Source organism: Aspergillus alliaceus (genome assembly GCF_009176365.1).
Source record: "Aspergillus alliaceus strain CBS 536.65 unplaced genomic scaffold BDW43scaffold_30, whole genome shotgun sequence".
In the NCBI taxonomy this organism is placed as follows: Eukaryota; Fungi; Ascomycota; class Eurotiomycetes; order Eurotiales; family Aspergillaceae; genus Aspergillus; species Aspergillus alliaceus.
Genome location: NW_022474713.1, coordinates 408,694 through 430,384, shown reverse-complemented (window position 1 = coordinate 430,384; position 21,691 = coordinate 408,694). Strand labels below are relative to the sequence as shown.

Genomic DNA, 21,691 nt, shown 5'->3' with positions numbered 1-21,691 from the left:
AAAAAAAAAAGATTATGTGACCGCCCAATGCTCATGTCATTCCACTTATTGTAGGGGACTCCGCTTTCGCAACCCCGCCAGTACACATAAAAAGGCTATTGCTACTGAAGCCAGCAGCTCTTGGATTGCAAGGCTTCATCTATTACTTTTTGCTCTCCAGCATGGAAACTCGACTGCAGTCCAACTTGGGGCCATTGCCGATGGTCAATGGCGGCCCAGTGGGCTCTTCAAAAAGTAATTGGGTCGTACAAAAGTTCGGAGGTACAAGTGTGGGCAAGTTCGCCCTTGACATTATCGATCAAGTTGTTCTGTAAGCAACAAATCTATTCCTACAATTATTGCTGCTGATACTTTTGGATATAGCCCGAGTCTTTTAGATCACAGCGTGGCAATAGTATGCTCTGCAAGAAGTAGCTCTACCAAGGCTGAAGGTACCACAAACCGGTGAGTCACCTCTGTACTCGTCTCCATTTCTAGCAGCATCAGACCCTCCTCTTTGCCCTATTCTTTCTAGATAAATCTGACACTTGAACAATGATAGGCTATTACGCGCCGCGAGGGACGCAGAGAATGCTGAATCTAAAACCTACGTCTCCTTAGTCGAGGCGGTCCGATTGGAACATGTTCAAGTAGTCGAGAATCAAATCCAGTCACAGGATCTGAAGCCTCGATTGGTTGCAGAGATTAACAATGAATGTGAAAAGGTTCTGAAGGTCTTGGAGGCTGCTCAGACGCTTGGGGAGATCAGTGCCCGCTGTGTGGATAAGGTGATGAGCACTGGAGAGAAGCTTAGCTGCCGACTTATGGCGGCTTTTCTCCAAGATCGAGGGGTGGATTCGGAATATGTGGATTTGGCTGAGGTTGTTGATTTTGCCATTTCAACACAGGGTTTGGACCAGGAATTTTACAATAATCTCGCCGGCGCCCTCGGTAGAAAGATTCAAGCTTGCGAGGGCAAAGTTCCTGTCGTAACTGGGTTCTTTGGCACTATTCCAGGCGGTCTTCTTGATCAAATAGGGCGAGGCTATACAGATCTTTGTGCCGCTCTGGTCGCTGTTGGGATACATGCCAAAGAACTACAGGTATGGAAGGAAGTTGACGGAATATTCACAGCAGATCCCCGGAAAGTGCCAACTGCACGTCTTCTACCAGCAATTACACCTGCAGAGGCTGCTGAACTGACATTTTATGGCTCAGAGGTCATTCATCCGTTCACCATGGAGCAAGTCATCCGTGCGAAAATTCCCATTCGCATAAAAAATGTCATGAACCCGAGAGGCGATGGCACTGTGATTTTTCCTGATTCGAGTTTTGAATTGGAGAAGACAACCCCAGGGCATGACCCGAGATTATTCCGCACGCGCAGCCCAAGTCTTGTGCAGAGGCCGAAGCGTCCTACCGCTGTAACCATCAAGCACAAGATCCTCGTGATTAATGTTCACTCGAACAAGCGCTCCCTGTCACATGGGTTTTTTGCCGGCATATTTTCTGTCCTTGACCGATGGAGGCTCTCGATCGATCTGATCTCTACTAGTGAGGTGCATGTATCCATGGCTCTTCATTCGGAACTACCCCTCCTTAATGGGGTTGGGAGGGATGAATATCAAATCATCGACGAGGATTTAAGAGGCGCATTACGCGACTTGCAAAAATACGGGACCGTCGATATTATTCCCGAGATGGCCATTCTGAGCCTTGTTGGGAAGCAGATGAAGAACATGATTGGCGTCGCCGGGCGGATGTTCACAACTCTTGGGGAAAACAATGTGAACATCGAGATGATCTCCCAAGGTAAGAGCAACTGAATCGATCCCATTGGACTTGATTTATCAAGTGCTAATTACTTCCTGCCGATAAGGTGCGAGCGAAATCAACATATCATGCGTTATTGAAGAAAGAGACGCAGACCGTGCTTTAAACATTATTCATACAAGCATGTTCACATTTCTAGACTAGCCCTCCCTTTCCCGTGTCCCCTTCTCATTGTTATACCCACTCTTTCTCCTCTTTTGGGGCCTTCTACTGTTCCGGTTTCAACGGGGGTCTCTCATGTTCCAGGATACCCCAAAGCAAGTCTATTTGGTATGACTGAAAGTTCCATGCTTTATGTGGAGCTATAACTCTGACTCCAATCAGACTCATTTAGACAACATCTTTCGGGTCCACTTGTAATTTGGACATTCGCCTATGCGCCGTGCATTGTTCTCTGTATTGATATTATTTTCACTCTGCTTTCTGGATAGATTTCATTTATCTCTGTTTCTTTGGCGTTGGTCATCTCTATCGAAATTTAGAGCAAGTTCGTTGTCGGCCAGGGATATAGGGGTTTGCATAGATTTTTTTTTTGAAGAATTGACAAGCACTCTATTGAGTCATTGCCGGTCAATCCCGCTATGGGTTTTGTTTCACTGGAATGAGAAATATGAGTAGATTAGCAACAGCTGGCATGAACGATTCATGTGGCATGGGCGTAATCTAGAGAGGCATGTAAGGTTAATCGAAGTTTCGCTACTTACAATCTTTGGTTGAATCTGTAAAACATTATGTTGACATGGTAAAAGATGGGCATCTTACTTGATTTCCTGCAGAGTAGTTTCCTACCGCTGCAGGGTCGGTACCCAGTGGATGTGCAGTCTACCGTGCTGCGTGTGAAACATGGTGTATATACTATAGGCTTAGGAAACGGAATCAGCGTACTGGTACATACTATAGTATACGACTTCATGCTACGTAATGCTCCTGCAGGCTGGCTGGTGTATCTAAAGCCACGGGATATCTATCGCCACCGACCCTCCTTTGTAGATCTCGTTTTCTTTGCATGAGCCTGTTTTATTATAAAGAGGCGCGCATGTCTCTATCAATCTTTTTTTCATAGATAGCCTAAGTAATCTTTTATTGAGTACGCCCATGCAATTACATAGTATCACAGGCAGCTGACTTATGCTTGGTGAATAGGCAGCCTGCGGAATCGTGTGAGTCATTGAATACTATTATAGTCCGCCGATTATAGAAGGCCTCATGATTCCCACCAAGATAGGCCTACCCGATAGTTTGATAAAGATCATAAAAGCTGATCGTTTTGATGCTGAATCAAACGATATCTTACCAAGTAATACAATTAACCATTTTATCTATTTTTCTTTTTTTATCAAGCTCGCTCAAATCAGATCCCATTAGATATAATACACCAACAATCCGGGTGCCTGAACTTCAGGAACATTGAATCCTATCGTTTGTATGCATATGTAGTTTATACATTATACTTACATAGGTAGAAATAATGCAGGTACTGTGCATACCTTATTACGCACCACCATGTCCCAACCTAGGGCAGTCCCTTACTTATTATTTGCTTTGGGGTATGCGAGTATTACTAGTCACTATTTTAGAGATATTGCTGGGGTGTTCAGCATATGGATAGATTGTTACCTAGATTCCTTGGTTTGTGTGTTGGGTTACTACTGAAGGATAACACTATCCAAGTGCGTTTATAATTACTATAAGCATGTGCAACGACTCCCTTACTTTATTGATCCAGGTATCATGTGTTGTCTTAGCCTGTCCACCCTTGAACCTTTAATCGGCTGGGGGTGGCTGTACAGTCATAAACCTTCGCCGAATCCTAGGTAGGTACATCAAGTCTGGAAGCACGGGGTGGGAATCTAGACATATTTTAGTATGGATCCGAGAAAATCATTTGGTCGGGACCTAGAAATTAGTGTGATGGCCGGGCATGCTTGCTTCGTCATGCCCCAATGATCGACCGAGATCGTCGGCTGATTGGATACGGTAATCGCTTCGGGTGGCGGAACGGAGCAAGGAGGTTAGCCAATACTGTCATTCGTGACAATACCGAAGTTCCCTCAGTGCTGCGCTGACGCGTGACGTGGACGCGTCCTAACCATACCATACATACAACAGAACATCCAACTTGCTTTCTCTTCATTCCATAACTCTTCGATTATTAACGTATTCTCGCGTACCCCCCACCTTACCTCGAGGGAGAAACCTTACCAGCTAAAGGGATTTTTGATTATAGAGTGAGGCCGCCTTCCCGCTCCTAGATATCTCAGCCCCAGTCCGCCCCTCAATATCTCCTTTAGATCTACTACAACGCGTCACCTCTTAATCCAGCACCGTCGCCTTTAACCTAGTCCCACAGCAGTCCTACACACTCACACACTTCATAGCAAGAACTGCAAAAGGAAAGGGGAAAACATAACCAACAAGATCAACTTCGACCTCGTTCAACTCGGCAGTCATTACCCGCTTTTCTTCACACCTCAAGGCCACGGCCTCAATGTGCTCTTCTTAGCGCCTTAGTGGCCCAATCACCCACATCTCTTGCGCTACAACCCAACACGCTCACCATCCCACCTTATCTTTCCCATACATCACTATACGAACTGCCCCCCTGTGTTAATCTAGTTATTGGGTATCGCTGCTCCTGCCATCATCGCCGGCCGACCCAAACGCGGCGTCTGCCCCGAAGACGATTACTATCGTCTCGTGTCAAAGAGTCCTGCGACGCGTCCAATACTTGCGGCCCCAGCCCAATAGGACGATATTATGAGCTCCACACGCCCTGCGCCGTCTGCACACGCAGTTATCAAATTATCTTCGCCCGCTGACCGAGGAATCACCAAGGCCCGTCCCCGACTAGAGCCATCCCCTTTGCCCCTGCAACCGATTGATAATGTTCCAAACAAAGAATATGTCTCGAGCCTACCACCCGCTGGCACCCACAAACCGTCGCCTACGAAAGCACATCGAGAAGGTAGGGCCTCACTATCTGGACGAGGAAAGCTAGGCTTCGTCTCAATAACTGCTCCTGTCCCGCCTTCCTTCCCTACGGATTCGCCAACGAAGAAAACCCCATGCAATCCATATCCCTATCCCGTTACGTCTTCCTCGTCGATGCCGCAGTCGGCCTTATTCACAACCTTTCCCAGTGTCAATCCTGACAAACTCTCGAAAGACGGTCAGCCCTTAGACGAGCTTCCTAATAACAACTTTGCGGATTTTCCTGAACCATCGTTCCCTTCCGGAGTACAGTTGAAAAGGACGCTCATGGAAGCAGCACCACTGAAGGAGCGGCCCACAAAAAAACTTAAGCGCGAAGATATTAACTCGATGCGTTTGCCCGAGCCGCATGAAATGCCCCCGATAGAAGACGACGGCACGAAGCCACCATACAGTTATGCAACACTAATTGGGATGTCTATTCTTCGTGCGCCAAATAGACGTTTAACCCTTGCACAGATTTACAGGTGGATATCAGACACATTCTCATACTACAAGAACAGTGATCCAGGCTGGCAGAATAGCATTCGCCACAATCTAAGTTTAAACAAGGCATTCATTAAGCAAGAGCGACCCAAAGATGACCCAGGTAAAGGCAATTACTGGGCTATTGAGCGTGGGATGGAAGCACAATTCCTGAAGGACAAGCCTCTACGCCGTGCTACAATGTCTAGTATTCCGCTTCCGGCCGCCCCCCAAAGGGAGCCTACTCATCCAGAGAGCTCTACCACAGCCACCTGGACGGTTCCCTCATCCGCTTATCCCCCAGCATTGCCGAAGTCATCCAATAATGTGGATCTATCTTCCGATGCGACACTGCCCGCCTCGGACCCCGCCCTCCAGGAGGACACAAGCGATGAAGGAGTGAACATAGCTGCTGCACAGACTCTGCCGCCACGATCTTCTCCACCGCAGCCTATACATTCGTCACCCCCAGTTGTACCACCTCGTTTTATCCGCCAGGGAACCCCACCTACGCCGTCTCAGGCTGCCACGTCTTCGGCAGTCGCTGCTCGCTCCAGGAAACGGAAGTCAACAAGCATGAATGATAGTGGATACTTCTCTTCTTTGGAATCTTCAGCGATGCGACCAAACAAAGCTGGGCACATATTGACTTCAGACTTGGATATTGAACCTCCTCGCATTAAGCGTGGCCGGGCGGAAGAAGAGATTGCCCGAATCAGAAGTTCTTCACACGATATCAGTCCAAATCACTCTAGTGCACTGAAAGATGCCGGGCTCATTGTTGGCTCTTCTCCGCTTCGCGGTGATTATGTTAGTATGCTGCCGCCTCCCATTACCCCCGTGATAAAATTCAAGAAGCCCGCAAAGCCCCCCCCGTCGGTTTCCCCTAATACCAATCTTCGAAACCACCGCAAAAAGATCCAGCAGATGGTCAATTCTCCTATTAAGCACCTAGGTCTCACAGATGAAGATCTTCCATGGAGCCCAGCCTTCAATATACAGGATGAAACCTTTACGCCGAGTGAAAACCTTCATTCTACTTTTGACGTATTTGCGGATCCTCATGTGGATAACATCTCCACATCGGCATATGGCTCGCCAGGAAAACGGTCCGCTAAAAGAGCACGAAATGATACTAGTGGATCAAACGGCAGTGTACTTGCGGATATAACGGCCATGAGTGTGAACAGCCGCATCGGGTTGCCTTCCTTCTCATCGGCAAGCAAAACGAAAGGCGTTCTCTTCCCCGATTCACCATCGAAAGCCCCCGAGCCTGGTCGCTTTATCGATGCTACTCATGACGACTTCTTCGCTTTTCATCTTTTTGACGAGAGCCCGGGAGAGGTAGATGGTGTTGATCTTTTGCAAGGGTTTCAGAAAATTGGCAGTGGAAGCAAAGACGAACCATCAAAACCCGGACCACATGTGTCCAGGCCACAACTGAATCATCGCAGCAATATGTCATTGTTCTGAGATTCAGTGGGGATCCATCATTGTAGGGCTCGGTAACCCGAGACAATGGTGCTCCAGGGACAAGTCATTTTTCCTTCCTGGTCTAAGATGTGCTATCGCTTGGTGCATAAAGTAACGTAGATTTTAATTCGGAAATTCGGAGTTTGTATTCGGCAGAGATCCGTTCGTTTTATTGCTTGGTTTCTAGGTGGTCGTTATTATTGGAGTTCTGGGCAGGAGTGAGGTCTGGAGTCTATTTTGACTTGAATTGACGACCATGTTATGACTTTGACGATATTTGCTAAGATGTACATGAATGTCATGTTTTTACGAGCCAGAATCTGGTCTCTGTCTACTCTTTTCTCAAGGCTTTAAATGCGTTTTCATTTCTCACCCTTCATTTTGCCATTAAGGGTGCATAGAATTAATTTCCTTAAGACATCAATCGATTCAGCAGCCGTCCCTTTGACTCTATACTAGGACACAGGATGCAGAGTTCTCTGTAAGGGTATCATCTATTTGGGGCTATTGTGAAACAGAGCTTTGCGCGGTGGTTGGAAATTAGGAAGTTCAGGAGGGAAACTGTCAAGGAAGCGCAGTAAACTGAAGGGGAAACAAGGGCAATAGTAACATCAGCGGGTAACAACGGAATGCAAATTTCAATCATCCAGCTCAAACCCGGATGCCTTTTGAAAGCCAACCAGAAACCAATCAACCATGCATCCCGATTATTATAACTCATTCCTTTCTTTCTTCTTCTTTCTTCTCTCTCTCTCTCTCTCTTTTCTTTTTTCAACTTCACCTAAAGATTCTTGGCGCGCAGGAATCCTCAGGACAAACACGGCGTATAAAGGCTAATCGCTACTGGCGCAACCTCGGCACCCACAACTGACACATTGTATCATTTGATCCTCTTTCAGCTGGGCCTTCGGAACGCGGCAGATGCATGTCGCACTGAAATTCGTTTCCTTTGTCTGAATGCAACGGAGACAGCATAACTACAGTGGAGAAAGCCGTCAGCGAAACGTTGATTTCCAGACCATTTTCAAATAACTTTCAGAGTGCCGAGAGGAACCAGAGGTAATACCTTTTCGTAGCCTTGCTTCTTCCATTTCGCAATCAAATTAGCATCTGCATAGTTGTTCTTTAGAAGCCATTCATATAGTTGCTTTGATATGGCTTCTTTCTCGTAATATAGGTCGTAGATGTATCTCGAGCCTGAGGAGTTAACCATAGTTCAAAGTTGCAAGAGTAAGGGCAGGTTTACGTTGGTGGCTTATCTGAAAAATTGGCCACAGCATTTCATGTTTCTTTTTACCATCGTGTGATGCATTCTCTGCATCTTTCATCTTGTTACTGAACTCAAGCAGCGTATCTTCGATATCATCAAACCCTGCCGGCGGTGGTTTGCGGCTGCGTGAGGTTCGGATCGGAGGCATACTCAACGTATAAATCCTGGCTATTAAGGTGGCTTGGGAAGCAGGTAGAGGTGTTTGGAGGTAAGGGAAGCTTCTTTCGATGGATGGCCTTCAGCTTGTCAGAGCGCGCAATGCCATCAATTGCTCTGCGATCTGCGGCGCTTTTCTGCCAGAATACACCGCTTTTACGCTATTCCGGAATAGAACTTTTAAGTCGACTACGCAGTCCAGTTGGGGTCAGTTCAAGTTTCTTTAGCAGACCCTCCACTGTTTCCTCCTACCCATTACTCCCTCGAATTACCTTCGACCAATCGTCTGGTACTATCGTCGCTGAAATCACAATGGACCAACAGCTCGATGTCTCCAAGCTCAGCGATGCTGACAAGAAGGAATTGAACCAGATCCTCACGAATGAAGCTCAGAAGTCCAATATCCAGCAAAGTGAGTGAACAGCCATCCCCGTGGAGTTCAGTTTGCCAATGAACCTCAATCTTGATGCTTTTGTCCCTGTTTGCTGATGAGTCCTTCATCAGCCGTGCATCATCTGGCCGACGTGTGCTGGAAGAAATGTATCAATGGGAGGATTTCATCAGGCCGCTTGGATCAGTCCGAAGAGACTTGTGCACAGAACTGTGTGGAGCGGTGGATGGACACAAATCTTGCTGTTTTAAAACATCTGGAAGCCCTTCGCTCGCAATGATTGCTTTCTGTTTCTGGAGACGAAACGTTTGGTAGATATTCGATGTGATTGCCAAACGTGTGGCAATGTCGGAAGTTTGTTTGAAAAAAGAGAACTCCATCTTTTCCAGCATGACGACTAGACGGCCTTGTACTATAGAACAACTAGAGATAACCCATATATTTGTTACGTACGGGCGTCTTTGCCCATACCTTGTTGGGCGACAACTTAAAACCGCTAACCTCTGCACCAAACTCCAGTAGCCTGCCTACTTTTAAAGAGAGCAGATACGGAAAACAACCATTAGATAATGTTACAGAATCCCGATGTTTACAGCACAACCCAGGTCAAGTTAGATCATGTATTCAAAAGATACCTCTCGTTTTTTTTTAAAAAAATAAAGATAAAGATCATTCAGCCGTCATTGCAGCATAGGTAGCTAACTGTATGACCGATATTTATGAACCGCCGCGTAAAACAAAACACGTTCACCCACAGCCAAAGAAAATGATTCCCCTAAACAATCGCAAGCTTGGTAGCTGCAATATCCAGAGCGTCCACATCAGGAGTTAGCCGAGCGAAGGCCTTCTTGGATCCGTCGGGCCTATATCGTGGTTAGAGGAACAATTCCCCGAACAGAGCGTTCGTCTTTCTATTCCCATTATATTCGTACCTAACAAGAGTGTTCACCTTAACGGTGTCAACATCGTAAAGATTCTTAAGAGCTAACTTGATCTGGCGCTTGTTTGCTTTCACATCCACGATGAAAACCAGGGTGTTGTTCTCCTCGATCTTCTTCATGGCACTCTCGGTGTTAAGTGGGTAGAGAACGACTTTGTGGGAGTCGAGACGAGGTGCATGAGGGATCGACTTGCGTGGGTACTTGGGCGACCGGGAGAGCTCAAGAGTCTTGGGGCGGTGGAAGGTGGTGGAAGTGCGGACCTTGCGAGCCTTGTGCGCCTGAAGGACCAAACAATTTAGTACTTGTTCTAGGCTTTTCTTGTGTTCAATGGTGTCAACATACGCCTGCACCCTTCAAGACTGCCTTGGCAGCAGCACCAGCGCGGGCGCTGGGCTTTGTCTTGCCTATTCAGAGACATGATTAGCAAATTTGATTCTTCCAGAAGCAGCCGAATCATCAGAACACAAAAGTCGCCATATCGAGTAGCATAGTTGACGAGGCGAGACAGAATAGGAGAAAGCCACAACATAATCTCGTCCTGAATCCTATTTTCTCGTGGGTTGTGTGCGGCATAGACAGATCAGTGCCCGCCATGTAGGATCTCACATAATGCTCTCTGTGAACTTGCACTTCAAAATTCGACAATACTGTATCTTCAGAAGGAACAATGAGATCGCTCCAAGTTTACCTACCTTGCTTGTTATCCGCCTTAGGTGCCATGGCTGTCGTCCGGCGCTGTCGTGATGATTGTCGCGGTGTTGAGAATCGAAGTATTTCGAATGCATTCGCTTAGCGAAAACCCTACGGGTTTGCTCTGTGGGTCACCTGACCTGACCATCAATGCGTCGGGATCTGGACGAGCTAGTCCATAAATGGATAGACCCGCTCCACTCAGCTTTTTGAGTTGTCTTCTCTAATCGTTTGATGTTTCAAGTGACCTGGTAATATTTGACTAGACTAGTTAGTGTACGGTGTATGTATGCATGCATGTACTTTGTACTAAATCTCATATTTCACTCCTTTTTCTTTTTTGTTTTCCCCCCCTCCGATCCACATCACGTGACTCGGAAAGACCTCGAGAATACGGGTCCATCACTCCTCCAAAGTTGAACTACAGGACTAGATGCATTCCCATTTTATCCCTTTTGTCTATGAACATGGCTCCAAGGAGATCTAAGACGAAAAGGACTACGCTACTTTCGCATACTCGACCGCCAACAGTCAGGACCAAACATGCAGCATTGTCATCCAGAGCTACACGCACTCTTATTCGCTCCCATCATCGACTTCTCAAAAAGCGAGTACAGGCTCTAGAAGCTCAAGATGAGGTTCTAGTTGGGAAAATAGATGCCCAGATTCAAGAAAACGGCGGGTTAGAAAGTTATCAACTCGCCAGCAAACTCGGACAATCGCTAGAACGTGGTGGAGACTCAAGTAAGGTTTTGGTTGATTGGTTGAGTCCCCAACTATCGCAGTTGAAAGATACAAAGTCAAGACTTCGGGTGCTTGAAGTTGGCGCTCTCAGCACTAAAAATGCTTGCTCTACGAATCAATGTTTAGATGTCACAAGGATTGATTTGAACTCTCAGGAGCCCGGAATATTAAAACAGGATTTCATGGAAATGCCACTACCTCGCGATACTGCCGACCAATTTCACATTATCAGCCTTTCGTTGGTTTTAAATTATGTCCCAGATGCCGTTGGTAGGGGAGAAATGTTGAAGCGCTGCGTTGCCTTCTTAAGAAAGACACCCCTGTCAGGGTCATCTGTCCATGTCACGCCCAGGTTGTTCCTAGTCCTACCTGTGGCTTGCGTTAACAACTCACGATATCTTACTGAAAGCAAGCTGCAAGACATAATGTCCAGTATGGGATTTGTCTTAACGAAGAGCAAAGAGACTTCAAAGTTGATATTTCAACTTTGGGAGCACAATCAAGACTTCCAACCCAAAATCTTCAAGAAGGAGATTTTGAGACCTGGAAGATCCAGAAACAACTTCGCTATCGTTGTTAAATGATGGCGGAAATGGTGCAGTGGCCTTAGGACTGATTCGAAAGACTTGATTGTACAGAAATCATATCCTCCGGCAAGAAGGCCCATATGGTCCCAACAATTGCAAATAGGGATGATACTAAGAGAAGCGACCAGTCTAGGATCCACTCTTTTCGGCTGATTTCTTGCCCAAAAATCTTCAAATAAAATGCAAGTGGCAGGATGATGCAGATTGTGAAGCACAAGGCAGAGCCCATCAACGCCATGATTCGGTCAAAGGATGGGCAAAGGATTGCCATCAATACGATAATGGCCACAACAAGGATACGTATGATGACTTGCGAAGATTGCCGAATTGTTTCTCGCAAGCCTTTGGGATGCTCCGGAAATAAGGCAGGACTCGGTCCAAGTCCACAGAGAACTTCAAACGTAGCCACCAGGGGTCGACAGCTACATACAACAATGATTTTGAGCTCGCAGCAGTTTAGGGGAGGGACGAGAGGGCTTACTTCAGAGGCACCTTAGTGATAGGAATGACTGCGATAAATCCTATGATGCAGATAGATATTGCACGTGGATATTCATTGGTCAGTAAAACGTTGGCGGTAACTTCATCCCGTACTTCGTCACCAAACATCATCCACCCCACAATAGCCATTGCACAATCTAGGGAATACTGTTGTATATATGCGTTAGAGAATATGCTATGGAGTTGATTTGGTTGTTTGATTGCTTCCATTACCGTAAAGAGATACGTCACCCACAAACTTTGTCTATATCTGCGTGGGTGTCTCATGTCTCTGTATATATTGGGAAAGACACCGTGGCCACCCCAGGGTGCTTCACAGATCGATAAAGTCAACTTATCTAGATTCCTGATGAAACCTCCCAAAGGACTTACACATGATCAGACCGAAACTAAGAGGCACGGTCCGCCAATTGTTTGGTAATAAAGAAGTCCTGGCTGGTTGGTGAAGAGAGCCCGGAGCATCCGGTTTGAGGAGCCCATCGAGGCATATTAACATCACGACTTTGACATGTTAGCCCGTTACGAACATTACTCAAGGGATATAAGACAATGACATACTAGATGTGCATGAAATTATTCCCAGAACACTGGTCACACTCAAAAATCGTAGAGGGACAAAATTCAGAGGAATAAGGATGACGCCACAAATGATTTTCCACTGCAGATTGCTCAGTCCCGGAATCAGAGCCTGGAGACTATCGGCGAAAAGCACAACCAGAGCGACACAAGCCCCTAAAAGTTCCAGGCAGAACAAAAGACTTGTCACCAAGCGTGCGTGGCTACCAAAGCTTACGTAGGCCAGATCAGCGTAAGTAACAAGACTCCGATCAACATCTAAACACTTGGCCAGTATCTTAGCTGTATAAGACGTTATCATAGCAGCGAAGAGAAGAAAGACGAGACCGAGGAGCCACCCCGCCTGTTTCATTGCCAGCGGTAAACTCAAGAGCCCGATTCCGATTAGAACATTCACAGAGTTGAAAATCGTCTGTGGAACGGTCGACTGGCCAACAACGATACTCTCCTGGGTGCCATCTTGATGGTGTACTTGTTTGACGAGTAGAGGTTCGGCGCCTTCACTCACGGGCGCATCCAGGCGTGTCTGTTGCTCTCTGTGGAATTGTATAGCATGTCTCCGCGTCGCTTCGCTAACGCGTGAGGTGATAGTACCGTACGACGTCCCAAAGCTTCTATCGAGCGACGATCCGAGAACGCTAGTGATTCCTTTGCTTGATGGACCTTGGCCATCCAGGTCATCATCATCTTCCTCATCCTCGACGCCAAGTAATGGATGGGTAAGGTCAGTGTCCTGGCCAGGCAATTGACAGGTTCGAGGTAAAAAAGCGTCATGTGCGGTTCTTGCTTCGTTGGAGTCAATTGTTGTAAATGAGGGGCGACGAGGAAGCACTTCTGGAAAATTTGCAGCTCGTTGCCATGACCGGGCAAAGTTATCAATGCTATTGACCCCGCCTACTTGTCTGAAGCGTGTAGAAAATGATGCTGGCCTAAATGGTGTAAATATCTTACGCCTTAAGAAATTGACGGCACATACAATGATAGCTTACCTCAGTCCATTGAGAGCATGGTTGTCAATCAAATGTCCAGTCGATCCTGCCGAATTTCCACGAGAAAATACGTCGAATTCTTGAGGAGAATTTGGGGCGTTCGAAGTCGGTATACTGATACCCTGCGATATAGACTCGACCGGCCTGGGATTTTCAAAATCCTCATCAGTCGATATGCTCGGCATCTTGGTTACTCTTAAATGGACGGCTAATGGTGGTGGGAAATAAATAACATGGATTCCAAAGGCCTATGGAACCCAAGTGGCATAGAAGCAATGCCAATAATGGGAAAGACAAGCCCAAAGTCCTAACAGTCTATTGCTTTCTTCTTTGCCAAGACACCTTTAGGTAGAAACCCAAGCATTTATAGTCTAGATCCTATATAGGAGTCAACCAGTCAAGCATGGGGTAAATAGTGACCCCCTTCCGGGTTTGGTACCAGATACACCTGAGAAGCAAAATGTAATAGAGACGATAAGAAAGAGCTTGGAGTAACACCGAGAGGTGAAAGGTAGGAGGATTAAATGAATGATAAGAGATTTGTGCAGGACCTTAGGTCAAAGGTAAGACTAGCGGTACAGTACGTACATACCTAATTTTAAGTTACTAGTATTGTACACATGTGTACTTTCTTTGCCATTTGTCTTGCCCATCATAATATAGGCGGGTAGCATAACTCTCAGCATATACCTAAGTAACTGTTCTAAAGGATAGTATGAGGTTAATGAGCTGTTGTTTGACTCCGACAATGTGTTGAAGAGCCCATTCAAGGTGAGCACCCCTGCATCAGGTGTTGCATACATATGTATGTACTGTACATACAGTAGATATTACGAGGTACTACTAGTAGTACAACCGAGGCAAATACATTCTGTGGTCAGAAATTTTGTCTCGGTAGATAGTAGCTACCTAGTAAACATTGATCAGTGGTGGTTATGATGAACCATCTGCCTCTGAGAAGTCATAGTACATAAATTCAAGACTTGGTGCCAAAATTCCTTGACAGCAACTTCTAGCCACAGTACCTGGTATTGCCGGGTATAGTACCATACAGGCATGGTTCGATGCTTATATCAGCAGCTGCCGACCCGATATCCTTATTGTCACTACCACCCCACGGTGCCTGATGAAATTTGCTGAAAACACCCCGCTACTGGATTTGGACGGCATATTGAATCAGCCTCAAGGTACGCGAATCATTCTCCTCCACTCCTTTATTTCGCTACTTTGGGACTTTCATTTTTTCCTCCCCCGCCTAAATTCCCGTAATTTTATATGGAGCTTCCACAAGCTGACCTTTTCCCTCAGCACCAGCATATACATTAGGTCTTTCTCCCTGGTCGTCCAATATCGTCGTGTCGCCCAACATGAGCGCGGCTCAGGCGAATGAAGCAGAGAAGAACATTGAGATATGGAAAGTGAAAAAACTGATCAAGCGTCTTGAGGCTGCTAGAGGAAATGGCACCTCGATGATTTCGCTTATCATCCGTAGGTTTTCTTCCACTATCTCCTCGTTAGATTGCGACTAATACCAGTATTATAGCCCCCAAGGATCAAGTATCCAGGGCGGCAAAGATGTTGGCTGAAGAATTCGTAAGCTTTCTCATATAACCACCGCCTCTTGGGGCCCTATGTTAACCAAGTTATACAGGGCACTGCCTCCAATATCAAATCCCGAGTCAATCGACTCTCCGTCTTGTCTGCCATCACTTCCACGCAGCAGCGTCTCAAACTATATAATAAGGTCCCTCCTAATGGTCTGGTCGTCTACTGTGGTGAAATCATAACCTCCGAGGGAAAGGAGCGTAAGATCAACATCGACTTCGAGCCATTTAAACCTATTAACACGTCTCTTTACCTGTGTGACAACAAATTTCACACCGAAGCGCTGAGTGAGCTCCTTGAATCGGACCAGAAGTTTGGTTTCATTGTGATGGATGGAAACGGTGCGCTTTTTGGTACGCTTAGTGGAAACACCAGAGAAGTCATACAGAAATTGAGCGTCGACCTACCCAAGAAGCACGGACGTGGTGGTCAGTCAGCCCTGCGTTTCGCACGTCTTCGTGAAGAGAAGCGCCATAACTACGTACGCAAAATTGCTGAATTGGCTGTTCAAAATTATATAACCAACGACAAGATCAACGTTGCGGGTTTGATCTTGGCTGGTTCCGCCGACTTCAAGAACGATCTCAATCAGTCGGACATGTTCGATCAGCGGTTGCAGTCCAAGGTGATCAAAGTCGTGGATGTTTCCTATGGTGGGGAGAACGGCTTCAACCAGGCCATCGAACTTGCTTCGGAAACTTTAAGCAACGTCAAGTTTGTGCAGGAGAAAAAGCTCATAGGCAAGTATTTCGAGGAAATCAGCCAAGACACTGGGAAGGTCTGCTATGGTATTGATGACACTCTCAAGGCTTTGGAACTCGGCGCAGCGGAGACGCTTATTGTGTACGAGAACTTGGATGTCACTCGGTGGGTTCTGAAGGACTCGAACGGCTCCGAAGTTGTCATCCACACGACCAAGGCTCAGGAGGAGAACAACCGAGAGTTGTTCACCGATAAGGAGACTGGCACTGAAATGGAGGTTGTCGACCAGTCTTCGTTCCTCGAGTGGCTTGCAGAGAACTATAAAGACTTTGGAGCGACTTTAGAGTTTGTTTCGGACAAGTCAAGCGAGGGCAATCAGTTTGTTAAGGGCTTTGGTGGTATTGGGGCTATTCTTCGGTACAAGGTCAATTTCGAACAGCTTGCCGATTATGATGACGAGGATGAATTCTATGACGGTATGCTCGACGACATCTCTAGTGCGTTTAGATGCTCACCATGAACAAATACAGATTGACGGTTCAGCGACCTCGCAGGGAGCGAGGATGAACGGCCAGAAGTTCCCAAAGTGGGTCTTTTGACGGCTCGCCCTTTGAGGCATGAAGGCGACCCTCGTGGTGAACTTACGAACTCATTGGTGGGGACCATAATGCTCTCTGGACCGAACTCCGTCCAGCTGCTCAAAGGTATGTTTATGTACACCATTATGCAAGAATATTTTCCAAACTAATCTCTTAACACCTGTATTACCTGCCAGGGCCATCCAAGCTCCGCACGATAGGCATCGAAGTAACTTAGAGCCTCTTGGTTGACGCTTTGCAAGGATGGTGAATATGATTTGATGCAGCTGTCCACAAGAATTTGTCAGCCTTATGGCATTTGAGCTAGCAAGATTGTTTTGTTACAGCAAGTATGCCACACTGGTGTTATTGCTCATTTTTGTTTTTTCTCCTACGTGTTCTTCTTATACAACTACACCTAACGAAAAATATATGTCAAAAGTAAGAACGCACTCGCAGGCTGCCTTTACTAGTTGATTTAGATTGTCGTAATATACTCCTACTATTTAATATTAGCTTAAATACAGCTCAAGTCATTATATATTGTTAGGGACCTAATCCACGGTATTGACAGTTGGTCCTTGTCATTATCATTAGAGGTATATCGCTTTTAGTCACTCAGACCATGTTCCCAGATGTCTACAAGTCTCGGTAACACTCTGCAAATCATGCAAAATCTCAACAGCTGCACTTTTATCTCCAACAGAATTGGCTGTTTGGCACTCAACCAGGAAAACATACTGCCAATTTTTCTTCTGACTTGGCCGTGAGTTGATGCTTGTAAGGTTCATGCCATGACTCTTGAATATCAACAAAGCCTCCGCTAGGGCCCCCGGGGTATTCTGGCGAACCATGAATGAGATCAAGGTCTTTCTTGCCGCTGATGCTGATGGAGAAAGTCCTTGTACGCGGCGACTGTTCAAGCCTCCAAAGAATTGCAGGCCTGTGCGCTCCGATTTCATGTTCCTCAGTACTAGAAACCGTGTTGTATTATCGGCTTTGTCTTCGATATTCTCTTCTAGAACATCTAGGCCATGGAACTCAGCAGCAAAGCGACTAGCTATTGCAGCACTTCGTTCTGTTTCTTCTTTTGAAACAAGTTCCCCAGCCTTAGAGGTAGATGATACATCCTGCCTCTCAATGCCTCTAAAGTGGATTCCAAGAAACCCTTCACATTGCCCCCAAGCTTGCGGGTGGGTATAGAGCTTAGTAACAGATCCATAATCTCGTTGGCTAGTAATAACGCTTCTTCGAGCCAAGAGGCAGTGGTGCACTCTTAAATAGTGTACGCCACATACTTCAACGTCTTTGTATGTGTCGTTCGGGTCTGCCAGGAGGTCAAGAGTTTGGACGACTGATCCGTTAGTCGAGTTTTCGCAAGGAATGATAGCATAGTCTGCTTCACCCTGCTGCACTGCGGCGAAGGCATCTGCGAACGATACACGAGGCGACAACTCAGCAGAACTCCCAAAAAATTCGACGGCAGCCTAGAACGCGGATTAACGATATGGGAGTCGGTTTAGGTTTAGGGTCCTGACCTGATGTGAAAACGACGCAGCGGGGCCCAGGAAAGCTACAGTCGTTTGCTCCATGGCCGACAGAATTCTAGGGCATCAAGGAGGGGTGGGGGGAGGTCGTTCGTTGCACATCCACTGAACTCCACTGGAGCCAACATAAGCACACTGAAACAAACAAGTCAAACAAAACGTTGCTTGCCTATTCGGCAACGATCTCACACCACACCTATTCATAATGCTATCGAACCCGAGCGGTTATCTTTTACAAGCAGGCCATGATTTGCTGGATGAAGAGAGCCATATTACGCTCGCTGGGGCGAAAATGGTCGGCAGCCGCATTGCGGACATACTCCTCACTTGGCGAGCGTTTGCATCGCGAACTTACATCACGGAACCTCCCATTGAACTTTGATTATCTGCATACTCAGCCTTCTTATCTCCTAAGCCTGACACTGGCTGACACTCTCCCGAAGTCTCCGGCATGGTCGCATATTCATACATCTCTTCCTTCAGTTAACCGCGCACCTCGTATGCCAGCCGGCCACCACCTCGTTTACTTTCCTCCACAGGTTACGCTGTCACAGTTACTACCAGATGGTACCGATGTCTTACATAGCCCCGGTGGACCTTTTGATAGGCGTCTATGGGCCGGAGGAAGAGTCAAATTCCCCGTGTCAAGAGATCTAACTCTCAACGGCGCCCGTGCCGTCTGTATCGAATTAATTCGTGACGTAATAGTCAAAGGGCGCGAGGGGGCGGAGAAGGTCATTGTCAAAATAGAGAGGCGAATTGGAATAGTACAGGAGAATGAAGAAGAGAGCAGTATCAAAGAGCGTATATGGAAGGAGACCGAAGATAAGACCGACCACGCCTCAATCATTGAAAACAGGGATCTAATCTTTATGCGGAAGAAGACGCAAGATGAGTTGAGTCATGACAAGGCGAATTTTGATAACAACCAGAGGGTTCTAAAACGTGTGCAAGTTCATTCAGTGCACCCCCAGAAGTATATACTAACACATTCTTTTTGTTCATTTCAAGCACCCCTTGGCCCCGACTTCCGCTATACAATTGAGCCGACAAAATCTCTTCTGTTTCGTTTCTCTGCTCTCACGTTTAATGCCCACTTGATTCACCTCGACGAGACCTACACTCGGAATGTAGAGGGCTACCGGAACCTTCTCGTACATGGACCATTGACACTAACGCTGCTCCTCACCGTCCTTGAAGCCCATCTGACTAAATCAAACCAAACTATCAGAGAACTTTGTTATCGAAACCTAGCACCGCTTTATGTTGAAGAGCCTCTAACGATCTGTGGAAAGCCCAAAATCGGAAAGGACGGTGCAACATGGGATGTATGGATTGAAGGGAAGAATGGAGGTCTTGCTGTCCGAGCTACTGCACTTCTAAGCCCCGTTTAAACCAGCATGGGCACTGTCTTAGTTCCACTTGAACACTGGTGTAAAACACTGTATTTCACGCATTTAAGCTGCGTAAGGCCATGACTCTGAGCAACAACTGCTGTACAGTGAATTACAATCGTTATGTTGGGACCTTGATATTCTCTACAAAAATCCAGCATGGCCATCTTATGCACTGGCTAGTCAAAAAGCTAGCTGTTGTCTCGTAACTAACACTATAGAGACATCCTCCATAAGAAAATAGGATTGATGTGAGATTATACAGGGTAGATCTTGTCGCTGGTCAAGGCCAAATTGAAAAGATATTTTGCCATATTACGGAGTATATTGATAAATGTCTTACCGTATTTCCAATACTTACTTGGACTTTTAAATAGAGGGGGTAAATAAATCTGTATTGCTGATTGATAGAGCAATGACATGTATCAAGGATACAACGTGTCACCAGTACAGAGCATCTACCTACGATAGTACAGTACAGTACAGTACAGAACTGAGCAGTGAGATATTATGATACCGCCTAGTCATTTGTGATCATATCGGATAAATGTATTGCCGGGGAAAAATCCACACTAGTGCCATGCGCCCATATTTCTTCCACCACAACCCCATGCTCCGTTTTCTTCTTTCTTATTTTCTTTTCCAGCCGTCCTAGATGACCTAGGTAGGGCACCGCATAATGTTTGCTATGTACCTCTTTACTCGCTTAGATATTTGTTCAACCTGCCTCTCAGTTCATTTACTTACATAGGTGCAATGGATCGTTTTTGGTCTGCGCCACCTGTGACGAGGTAATAATCTCACCATCCTGGTAAACTAGGTGATCATGTGGCTAATTCTTGCAGGACCCTCACTGCCCTCGCTTTTTCTCAGTCTGCTTTGGTCTATGGTGGCCTAATTAGTGGTAGATATGTCATATTCCGTCCAGAGCTAGTCTTCAAGCTATTTCCTGAGGCATGGAGATTGTTCTCGTCGTTTTTACTCACAGGGCCGCGTCTCGATTTTATATTTGATCTTTATTTCAGTATGAATCTGTGAGAGCCCAGTCTGCCCGCAGCACTAACCCCCCAGTAGTGTTCAAATATGGCAGTGCTTTGGAGACAGGCTCACCGCGGTTCAGTTTACCGGGTGACTTTTGCACATACGTGTTCTTTGTAGCTACTATTATCATAGTAAGTTCGGTATAATTCCCTTTATCAGTGTTCAAACGGCATTTTATTCTGTTTTCTTTTCCACTGGTAATAGTGGCCCTGTGATTGCCTGACAACCTCGCATATCTGCCCGCCCAGCCTTTGATCTAGCTGAAGCGGTTCCTGGAAGTGAGGAAGATCACCCCTGCATCTCATGCAGCCTCTCATTCGCATTAATCCTTTAGGGCTGTGTGCGTTGCAGGTATGGTGGGATGACCTTTGAGATAACCTACGTGATTCATCAGTTTACGTAGGTGGTTATGGTGCCCTACATATTAAATAATTTTTCTCTTTTTTCTGTTATATATATAGTTCTATACTTTCGACTCAACAGTAGCCCTTTACGAGTGCTGACCAGTTGAAGCTCTCTGCAGGTTGCCTTCTGGACGATGTAGTTTTCACCCATGGTGAGCTTATTGCAGCCTGTCGCATGATTTTGCATACTGATCCTTGGGGGTAGCATTGATTATCGCATTCGTTTACACATTCGCTCAGGACAACAGAGGTAGAAAGGCTTCATTCTTTGTCCAACTACCGGTTGAGTTCCTACCATGGGCGATGCTAACCTGGACGCTTGTGCGTGACGGATGGCCGACAGCATTCAGTGAGAGCATGGGCATTGTGGCGGCTCATATGTATGATTTCCTCACACGCATATATCCGACTTTCGGTGGTGGTAGAAACTACCTTACCACGCCCACTTTCGTGAGGAGGGTTTTTGTCACCCATACAGCCCGAAGTCAGCATCGGGCCTATGGGACTGCCTATCGAACAGTCACAGAGGAACAAGGTTCGTCCCGGGGTTGGGGTTCGTCACTCCAAGGCCCCTGGAGTAGTAGAGGAAGAAGACTTGGCGATGGTTAAAGCGACCGTTCCCCCTGTGTGTACTGTAATCTGATGATAATTCTTATACTGGTTGCGAAGTATAAAGCAAACAAGAATCTTTCCAAATTACATAGAAAATTACCTGGGTATTCAGAGTGATGAGGACCAGCGTACAAAGCGTATGAACAATGGAATTTAAGAAAAAATAAACCTGTGTCGTGGTTACTAGTATGTATGGAGTCTTGTGGTCCATTTCAGTGTCCA

At 46.3% G+C, this 21,691-nt stretch overlaps 11 protein-coding genes across 11 annotated transcripts; 7 read left to right on the top strand and 4 right to left on the bottom strand.

The window, feature by feature from the left end:
* Positions 1 to 21: 21 nt before the first annotated feature.
* BDW43DRAFT_127786 (aspartate kinase) lies at positions 22 to 2,286 on the top strand. The gene is made up of 5 exons (XM_032038151.1): positions 22 to 310; positions 364 to 444; positions 542 to 1,791; positions 1,859 to 2,082; positions 2,137 to 2,286. The coding sequence occupies exons 1-4, from the start codon at positions 162 to 164 to the stop codon at positions 1,954 to 1,956; spliced, it is 1,578 nt and encodes a 525-aa protein (XP_031899010.1). The 5' UTR covers positions 22 to 161; the 3' UTR covers positions 1,957 to 2,082; positions 2,137 to 2,286.
* Positions 2,287 to 4,316: 2,030 nt separating this feature from the next.
* On the top strand, positions 4,317 to 7,157 carry BDW43DRAFT_127704 (fork head domain-containing protein). The gene has a single exon (XM_032038150.1). The coding sequence runs from the start codon at positions 4,570 to 4,572 to the stop codon at positions 6,739 to 6,741; it is 2,172 nt and encodes a 723-aa protein (XP_031899009.1). The 5' UTR covers positions 4,317 to 4,569; the 3' UTR covers positions 6,742 to 7,157.
* A 323-nt stretch (positions 7,158 to 7,480) lies between these two features.
* BDW43DRAFT_280721 (BUD31 family protein) lies at positions 7,481 to 8,275 on the bottom strand. The gene is made up of 3 exons (XM_032042432.1): positions 7,988 to 8,275; positions 7,808 to 7,938; positions 7,481 to 7,718 (listed from the first exon to the last, which is right to left on the bottom strand). The coding sequence occupies exons 1-3, from the start codon at positions 8,157 to 8,159 to the stop codon at positions 7,575 to 7,577; spliced, it is 447 nt and encodes a 148-aa protein (XP_031899008.1). The 5' UTR covers positions 8,160 to 8,275; the 3' UTR covers positions 7,481 to 7,574.
* Positions 8,276 to 9,151, top strand: BDW43DRAFT_280717 (Tim10/DDP family zinc finger protein). The gene is made up of 2 exons (XM_032042431.1): positions 8,276 to 8,579; positions 8,672 to 9,151. The coding sequence occupies exons 1-2, from the start codon at positions 8,480 to 8,482 to the stop codon at positions 8,836 to 8,838; spliced, it is 267 nt and encodes an 88-aa protein (XP_031899007.1). The 5' UTR covers positions 8,276 to 8,479; the 3' UTR covers positions 8,839 to 9,151.
* Positions 9,152 to 10,246, bottom strand: BDW43DRAFT_280715 (60S ribosomal protein uL23). The gene is made up of 4 exons (XM_032042430.1): positions 10,192 to 10,246; positions 9,842 to 9,903; positions 9,491 to 9,777; positions 9,152 to 9,421 (listed from the first exon to the last, which is right to left on the bottom strand). The coding sequence occupies exons 1-4, from the start codon at positions 10,217 to 10,219 to the stop codon at positions 9,334 to 9,336; spliced, it is 465 nt and encodes a 154-aa protein (XP_031899006.1). The 5' UTR covers positions 10,220 to 10,246; the 3' UTR covers positions 9,152 to 9,333.
* Positions 10,247 to 10,656: 410 nt separating this feature from the next.
* Positions 10,657 to 11,517, top strand: BDW43DRAFT_301295 (25S rRNA (adenine2142-N1)-methyltransferase; the record flags this gene model as incomplete). The annotated part of the gene is made up of 1 exon (XM_032045021.1): positions 10,657 to 11,517. The coding sequence occupies one exon, from the start codon at positions 10,657 to 10,659 to the stop codon at positions 11,515 to 11,517; it is 861 nt and encodes a 286-aa protein (XP_031899005.1).
* A 22-nt stretch (positions 11,518 to 11,539) lies between these two features.
* Positions 11,540 to 13,771, bottom strand: BDW43DRAFT_301294 (putative transporter; the record flags this gene model as incomplete). Its single annotated transcript, XM_032045020.1, has 6 exons — positions 11,540 to 11,942; positions 12,002 to 12,196; positions 12,257 to 12,332; positions 12,394 to 12,522; positions 12,580 to 13,526; positions 13,587 to 13,771. 6 exons carry the CDS (start codon positions 13,769 to 13,771, stop codon positions 11,540 to 11,542), a joined length of 1,935 nt encoding a protein of 644 aa, XP_031899004.1.
* Positions 13,772 to 14,707: 936 nt separating this feature from the next.
* Positions 14,708 to 16,960, top strand: BDW43DRAFT_280697 (translation termination factor eRF1). The gene is made up of 4 exons (XM_032042429.1): positions 14,708 to 15,074; positions 15,130 to 15,179; positions 15,238 to 16,597; positions 16,669 to 16,960. The coding sequence occupies exons 1-3, from the start codon at positions 14,954 to 14,956 to the stop codon at positions 16,411 to 16,413; spliced, it is 1,347 nt and encodes a 448-aa protein (XP_031899003.1). The 5' UTR covers positions 14,708 to 14,953; the 3' UTR covers positions 16,414 to 16,597; positions 16,669 to 16,960.
* A 125-nt stretch (positions 16,961 to 17,085) lies between these two features.
* BDW43DRAFT_312483 (prephenate dehydratase PHA2) lies at positions 17,086 to 18,063 on the bottom strand (the record flags this gene model as incomplete). Its single annotated transcript, XM_032047377.1, has 2 exons — positions 17,086 to 17,958; positions 18,010 to 18,063. 2 exons carry the CDS (start codon positions 18,061 to 18,063, stop codon positions 17,086 to 17,088), a joined length of 927 nt encoding a protein of 308 aa, XP_031899002.1.
* A 14-nt stretch (positions 18,064 to 18,077) lies between these two features.
* Positions 18,078 to 19,554, top strand: BDW43DRAFT_127608 (uncharacterized protein). The gene is made up of 2 exons (XM_032038149.1): positions 18,078 to 18,963; positions 19,030 to 19,554. The coding sequence occupies exons 1-2, from the start codon at positions 18,264 to 18,266 to the stop codon at positions 19,410 to 19,412; spliced, it is 1,083 nt and encodes a 360-aa protein (XP_031899001.1). The 5' UTR covers positions 18,078 to 18,263; the 3' UTR covers positions 19,413 to 19,554.
* Positions 19,555 to 20,050: 496 nt separating this feature from the next.
* BDW43DRAFT_280686 (DER1-domain-containing protein) lies at positions 20,051 to 21,624 on the top strand. The gene is made up of 5 exons (XM_032042428.1): positions 20,051 to 20,203; positions 20,258 to 20,436; positions 20,487 to 20,584; positions 20,967 to 21,009; positions 21,063 to 21,624. The coding sequence occupies exons 1-5, from the start codon at positions 20,169 to 20,171 to the stop codon at positions 21,464 to 21,466; spliced, it is 759 nt and encodes a 252-aa protein (XP_031899000.1). The 5' UTR covers positions 20,051 to 20,168; the 3' UTR covers positions 21,467 to 21,624.
* The last annotated feature ends 67 nt before the right edge of the window (positions 21,625 to 21,691 follow it).

What these genes read in the sequence shown, in the direction of transcription:
- BDW43DRAFT_127786 (XM_032038151.1), top strand. Translation starts at nt 162, where the DNA reads ATGGAAACTCGACTGCAGTCCAACTTGGGGCCATTGCCGATGGTCAAT. An exon ending in ATTATCGATCAAGTTGTTCT is followed by an intron (nt 311 to 363) that starts GTAAGCAACAAA and finishes TTTTGGATATAG; the next exon opens with CCCGAGTCTTTTAGATCACA. An exon ending in GCTGAAGGTACCACAAACCG is followed by an intron (nt 445 to 541) that starts GTGAGTCACCTC and finishes GAACAATGATAG; the next exon opens with GCTATTACGCGCCGCGAGGG.
- BDW43DRAFT_127704 (XM_032038150.1), top strand. Translation starts at nt 4,570, where the DNA reads ATGAGCTCCACACGCCCTGCGCCGTCTGCACACGCAGTTATCAAATTA.
- BDW43DRAFT_280721 (XM_032042432.1), bottom strand. Translation starts at nt 8,159, where the DNA reads ATGCCTCCGATCCGAACCTCACGCAGCCGCAAACCACCGCCGGCAGGG. An exon ending in TTTTCAGATAAGCCACCAAC is followed by an intron (nt 7,939 to 7,987) that starts GTAAACCTGCCC and finishes TTAACTCCTCAG; the next exon opens with GCTCGAGATACATCTACGAC. An exon ending in AGAAGCAAGGCTACGAAAAG is followed by an intron (nt 7,719 to 7,807) that starts GTATTACCTCTG and finishes TCTCCACTGTAG; the next exon opens with TTATGCTGTCTCCGTTGCAT.
- BDW43DRAFT_280717 (XM_032042431.1), top strand. Translation starts at nt 8,480, where the DNA reads ATGGACCAACAGCTCGATGTCTCCAAGCTCAGCGATGCTGACAAGAAG. An exon ending in GAAGTCCAATATCCAGCAAA is followed by an intron (nt 8,580 to 8,671) that starts GTGAGTGAACAG and finishes GTCCTTCATCAG; the next exon opens with CCGTGCATCATCTGGCCGAC.
- BDW43DRAFT_280715 (XM_032042430.1), bottom strand. Translation starts at nt 10,219, where the DNA reads ATGGCACCTAAGGCGGATAACAAGCAAG. An exon ending in TAAGGCGGATAACAAGCAAG is followed by an intron (nt 9,904 to 10,191) that starts GTAGGTAAACTT and finishes GTCTCTGAATAG; the next exon opens with GCAAGACAAAGCCCAGCGCC. An exon ending in AAGGTGAACACTCTTGTTAG is followed by an intron (nt 9,422 to 9,490) that starts GTACGAATATAA and finishes ACCACGATATAG; the next exon opens with GCCCGACGGATCCAAGAAGG.
- BDW43DRAFT_280697 (XM_032042429.1), top strand. Translation starts at nt 14,954, where the DNA reads ATGAGCGCGGCTCAGGCGAATGAAGCAGAGAAGAACATTGAGATATGG. An exon ending in GATGATTTCGCTTATCATCC is followed by an intron (nt 15,075 to 15,129) that starts GTAGGTTTTCTT and finishes CCAGTATTATAG; the next exon opens with CCCCCAAGGATCAAGTATCC. An exon ending in AGATGTTGGCTGAAGAATTC is followed by an intron (nt 15,180 to 15,237) that starts GTAAGCTTTCTC and finishes CAAGTTATACAG; the next exon opens with GGCACTGCCTCCAATATCAA.
- BDW43DRAFT_127608 (XM_032038149.1), top strand. Translation starts at nt 18,264, where the DNA reads ATGATTTGCTGGATGAAGAGAGCCATATTACGCTCGCTGGGGCGAAAA. An exon ending in CAACCAGAGGGTTCTAAAAC is followed by an intron (nt 18,964 to 19,029) that starts GTGTGCAAGTTC and finishes GTTCATTTCAAG; the next exon opens with CACCCCTTGGCCCCGACTTC.
- BDW43DRAFT_280686 (XM_032042428.1), top strand. Translation starts at nt 20,169, where the DNA reads ATGGATCGTTTTTGGTCTGCGCCACCTGTGACGAG. An exon ending in TCTGCGCCACCTGTGACGAG is followed by an intron (nt 20,204 to 20,257) that starts GTAATAATCTCA and finishes TAATTCTTGCAG; the next exon opens with GACCCTCACTGCCCTCGCTT. An exon ending in CGATGTAGTTTTCACCCATG is followed by an intron (nt 21,010 to 21,062) that starts GTGAGCTTATTG and finishes CCTTGGGGGTAG; the next exon opens with CATTGATTATCGCATTCGTT.